General features: G+C 35.2%; 1 protein-coding gene across 1 annotated transcript; it reads right to left on the minus strand.

The window, feature by feature from the left end:
* Positions 1 to 368: 368 nt before the first annotated feature.
* RIPPLY3 (ripply transcriptional repressor 3) lies at positions 369 to 5,065 on the minus strand (the record flags this gene model as incomplete). The annotated part of the gene is made up of 3 exons (XM_008941694.1): positions 369 to 516; positions 1,747 to 1,814; positions 4,996 to 5,065. Coding segments are annotated over 3 exons (286 nt in total), but the record flags the coding sequence as incomplete, so codon positions are not given.
* Positions 5,066 to 5,422: the final 357 nt, after the last annotated feature.

Consider the following 5,422-nt stretch of genomic DNA (forward strand, 5'->3'; position numbering starts at 1 on the left):
TATTATATTGCCTCAGAACAAATCCTATTTTCATTTTATCAGGACTGCAGTGTAAAAAATAGTAACTAACTACAGTACTCTTAAAGTTCTTAATCTGTGTTACTTTAACCAAATTTGATTTAAACATCATAATCTTTTTTTTCAGGGTTTTATTTAAAGCTGTCAAAAACCAAAAGTATTTCCTCTTAGTTTCCAGTTGCATTGTCTGAGTCTTCTTGGTAGGATAGTTATAAATAGTTTTCTTTTGAGCTTTGATGTATTTCTTTGTTTGGTCAGATGTTGGTCCGTACATTTCTGACAGTTCTTTTTTTATCTCTTGATTTTTTAATTTTTATTTTGTGTTTGTCAAGGCTGACCACTGTTCATTATTAGGCTGAACTGAATTCTTCTTCATCTTCCTCAGAGTTGGTGTCATCGTTGTAGAAGTGAATTGTAGCTTGTACTGGAAAACTTGCCAGAACCTTCTCTCCGATGTTACGAAGAAACTTTTGGGATTTGGACTTGGGCAAATAAAGTCTAATAAGAAAACATATTTTAAGAGAAAAAGTAAAACTATTTGATACTTTTCCAGCAGAATTAGCTTGATTTTTAAAACCTGTTTTTTTTTTCCTCTGGAGAGAGAAAAATCCTAGGTTTACTTGTCTTTTAAAATGGCAGTTGCTGATGATTTTAAGTTACCTCAGTTGCTTTGGTCATATTATGTATTGGATTTACCTAAGTTCCCACCCTGATAAAGTGTTGCCAGGGCAATGATAGGTACTTGAGGTGTTTTGGTTTGCATTTTAGCACAGTTCAGAATGGGAGTATCCTATGTGACTGGGGGAAGTTTGTGGAATATTCTGCAATTCTGGAATTAAGATTAAGACACAGGTTTAAAATTGGGATGGGTTGCCTGTTGCGTGGAGGTTGACTTTAGTGGATTTTATGCCTCCAGACAGAGGAGGAGGTGTGCACTGAGAGAGATTTATGTAAAAATTCATATTGTTTTATATTGAAATCATAAACGTCTTGATTTACATTTCAGGTTTTCACCAGCTGTCTCACTTAGAGCAAAGCTTATGTGTTCTGTAAGCATAGATGTTTTTGTGTGCATATGTATGTACATCTCTTCCTCTTGGTTCTGCTTTGGACAGTTTTCATTTAAATTTGACAGTGATAAAGATCACACAGAATTTAAGCTTCTAAAATTTTTATAAGAACAAGTGCTTGTGAAGAAGAGGGATGTTCCATTAATTTTCCTCCTCTAAATTAAATCCAAATCAGGAATTTCTACATCATTAAACCTGAAAGAATCCAAGTCTTCGTGAAAACGTGTATAAACCCCCCACATATAGGAAAAGCTTTACCTGTAGTTCAGCTTTTATGCAAGAGCAAATTTAAGCAAGGTCAAGACACAGATCTGTAACAAGTCCTATTCCACTAGCAGCTCTTCATGTTATTATTTGAGCTTTGTGGGCTTGTCATCATACTAATAAATTTAAATATAAATTAGATGAGACAGAAGAATATTGTTTCTTTCAAGATCACTTTTTCCTTATTTTTGTTATTACCATATTTTTTCAGGCTGTGTTCAGCCTGGGCATATTTCCTGGTGGAGGAATAAAAACATATGGAATCTGGTGAGTAGTTAAATTGCATTACTAAAAAGAGATAATCCAGAGACAAACTGATACTTCTACTGAGAAGGAATATGTCTTGTCTTGAAAGGTGTCACTCTTCCTGTATCAAGTGATAGGTTTAACTTACCTTACAGGATGTTGAAACCCCAGGGCTCCTTTTGATCTAAAATGTATTTGGTGACTATCCAGTTCTGACTGTAAAGAGACAGATTTATTATTTAGAATAGGCTAAAAATTGAGATTTCACTTTTTTCTTCTAGAGATAAGTGTAAAATTCTGCAGGAACATTGCTCTGTTTCCTTTGCTGCATGTTGTTTTACTCTACATGTACTTCAGAGAATATATGTGCCCAGAGCCTGCCTATAGCTGCACATTTAACAAGGCACTTGAACTTGTACATTTTATGAGCCACAAAGCCATGAACTTGTACATTTTCCTGAAGTTCTTACAAAATATCTATAGCAACTGGTGAGCTAATAACACTGTCAAATGGAAGCTCAATGTTTGGAAGAAAAAAGGATTTTCAATTATTTTAAAGGATTGAGGGGTTAGGGTTTTATAAAATACCTCTTTAACTACACTAACTGTTAGTTTGGAGTCAGAACGTTCAAGCTTGCAGATACAACACAGTAGGTAGCAAAAATATATATTTTAAATATAAAAATTAAATTCAGTAAATTTCTTCAAATTAAGGTCATAATAAACTCCAAAAATTTTCAAATTTTAACATGACTAAATCTTATTAGGATTATAAACCTGGAATGTAAACTGAAAGCATCTCATAAAATCATTGAGCCCTATCACTTTGTCTTGTAGGGTTGTATACTCTTCCATATCTTAAAACAAAGCTTTTTTCCTCCTATTGCTATAAACTTGATGTTGCATAAAACTGCAAGATCTAGCTTTATACCAGAATTTCTAATGAACAGAATCTAGAAACCATCCCCTCTGATATAAACAGACAAAGATGACTTTTGCCACTGTCACAGCAATTAATCTTATCTTTTTGAGGAAGTAGGCTTCAGCACAAATATTTTTTGTGGCCCCCAAAAAGCTTTTGGGCTATGATCCGAGCAAGGAGTCCTACAGATTTCTCTCTATACTTTTTAAGCTGGCCTATTTCTCTCATATCCACTTGTTTGCCTTGTAGACAAAATTATTTGTCTTCATGCTGTTAGGGATTTGTTGAGGGTTTTTTTGTGTTTAATAAGGAGACTCATTTACTTTTTTCCCACAGTACCTAGTGAAATAAACTCCTGATCTGGCTGAATGTTGCAATGTGATCATAGTATCTGTGTTAAATACCATATGTAATTTTTCTCCTTCCATATTTACATTAAAATAAAAATAGTCTTCTTTCATCTTTACTGACCTGTATTTTCTATTGTCTTCTCTTTTGAATACATATTATTTTAAAATAATGGTATATCTAATAATATATATTGACTAAATGTACATTATATGCTTCTTCTTTTCAGACTATAATACAGCATTTAACATGTGTTCTTGGCAATAGAGGTAAAATTATTACATTAATTTTTTTTTTTGCTAGTACTTTTTTTTTTTTCCGGAGCTTTGCTCAGCATCCTCAGTTTCTCTGGTTAGATTCTTATATGTATATTCATATACTGTTGGGGGTTTTTTTAAATTACAGAGAGGATATTGAAATTTTATTCGCTTGACTCTCTAGGGTTTGGAGTGTCTACTGATCTGTAAAGTGTTGGCATTTGTATGTATACACTGCAGAAAATAAATGTAGCCAGCATGCAATTAACTAGCAAAAGCACTGTGCTCAATCCGTCTCCATCTTGGAAACTCTTCTGCTGGAAACCTCAGTAAATCTGCTGGAGATGACACCTCTTGGCTTCCACAGCTGTGGGATGTAGGTGTGCATTAGTGAGCACCTCTTCCCACCTGTGCACCACACAAAGTATCCAAGTATCTTTCCTCAGTTGTTGTGACCCTGCTAAAAAGCATATGAAAGGCCTCCCTCCTACAGCCCTCCTTCAGCTCTCATTAGGTCCCAAACTACAGAGACATCTTGTATGCTGAAGCACTATGGGTGGGCTAAGTATGGATGAGAAGGACCTGAGAAGCTTCTGGTAGGAAGGAGAAATGTTAAAAAACTGAAACCAACTGTTTCAGTTACACTGGGCTTGAAACAATGCCAGGCTGCTAGCATGACTGGAAAACTTAATATATTGTTTGTTTTTCTCACACAAGTGGGCAAAAACTCTAGTGTGAATTAAAATTATTGAGCTGGCTGAATAAAATTTTCTGAAAAAACATAACTTCAGTAACAAATCACAAGTTGTTGATTTCAGAAACCTTACTTTCTTGAAATTAGCGCTGTAAGCAGCTACTGTCATAAGAAAGAGAGTAAGACTCCTCTCATCCTTAGCAAATTTACAGGTGCCTCTGGAAAAACCTGGAACACTTCTGAGAAGGACATTCTTCCGCAGGCTTTCCTGAGGTGCCTGCCAGGAGGAGCGTGGCACTCCCTTAGATCTGTGCAGTTACAACCTCCACTACCAGCAGACAAAACGTACGAGGCAAAAAGGTGTTGCACATGTTAGAATATAGTAGAAATCATGAGCTTTTAAAAACTTTCACTAAGGAGACTTGTTGTCTTAACCTGCTGAGCCTTTGGTAAAAAGCTGAAGTTGTGATTATGGATCAGATGGTGCAAAAACTTACGCAGGTGCTTAAAACTAATCATGGGAGTAGCACCATTTCAATACATTTTTAAAAGTTCACAGCATCAAGACGCTGAATATGCTTCGATCTCTCTTTAGTTTTGTTCTTTGATCCTAACGAATTTTCCTACACAAGTAAAACTAATAATCATGGTGCCTTTCAAAGGCACTTGGCAGCAAGAGCTACTTCAAAAATCAATTTTCTATTGATTTCCTAGATGATTTAGCTACAGTAACACCCCTCCCAAAAAAAAGTCAATAAAATTGTGCACCCAAAACTATGCTTTTTAAATTTCATCTTAAAGTCATTTTCACTCAAAATCCCCCTATATACAAAATATCACATACAGACTAGGCCTGGAAATTTTGAACTGAGGATATTCTTATTTTTAAAATTAAGCAAACAAAACCTGCTGTTAAATTAGGGTTGTTTTGAGCAAGCAGTGCTTTCTGCAGTTCTTCACAAATTGACTGTCATTCGACACCTGACAGAAAATTAGAGATACTCTTAACTGTTATCATGTGCAGAACACTGTGTTTTGAACTGTACTTTCTCACACTGAAGAAATGCTTGAAAGAGCAAATGAACAGATGACCAAGCCTCATTTCCTGTGTTCAAATAGTTTCAGTTTCTGCACCTGTTTTCTGTAAGGATTATTTTCTCCAGAATTTAGTCTCACCATTCGTTGATTCTCTGTCTTCTCACTGTCTCTTGCTGTGAGCACCCACGGCCTCCAAAAAGTAGGGCTTCTGAAGAAGATAGAGAAGCGTTCCCACAGTTACTTCTTTGTGATAGTATCTGTACAGTACAATTCCTTCAGATTCTGCTGGCATTTTTTGAAAGAACATTTTTTTTTTCTTTTCAAGACATTTTGATTTCATAAATCTTATTTCTATGGCAATATTTGCCTGCTTTCTGTCTACAATGAGATTAAGCAGATGAGATTAGACAATCACTTGCACGCCTTTAAACAAGGTGTCATTTCCCTTTAGGATTCCCCAACTCAGTGTGACTGCATTGAACTCCAAACAATGATGAAATTAATTCTGAAATCTTTTTATGTATGCAGCACTGTTACAAAAAAAAAAAAACAAAAAACAAAAAAC

This window comes from Merops nubicus, unplaced genomic scaffold, assembly GCF_000691845.1.
Source record: "Merops nubicus isolate BGI_N331 unplaced genomic scaffold, ASM69184v1 scaffold9016, whole genome shotgun sequence".
NCBI classification, from domain to species: Eukaryota; Metazoa; Chordata; class Aves; order Coraciiformes; family Meropidae; genus Merops; species Merops nubicus.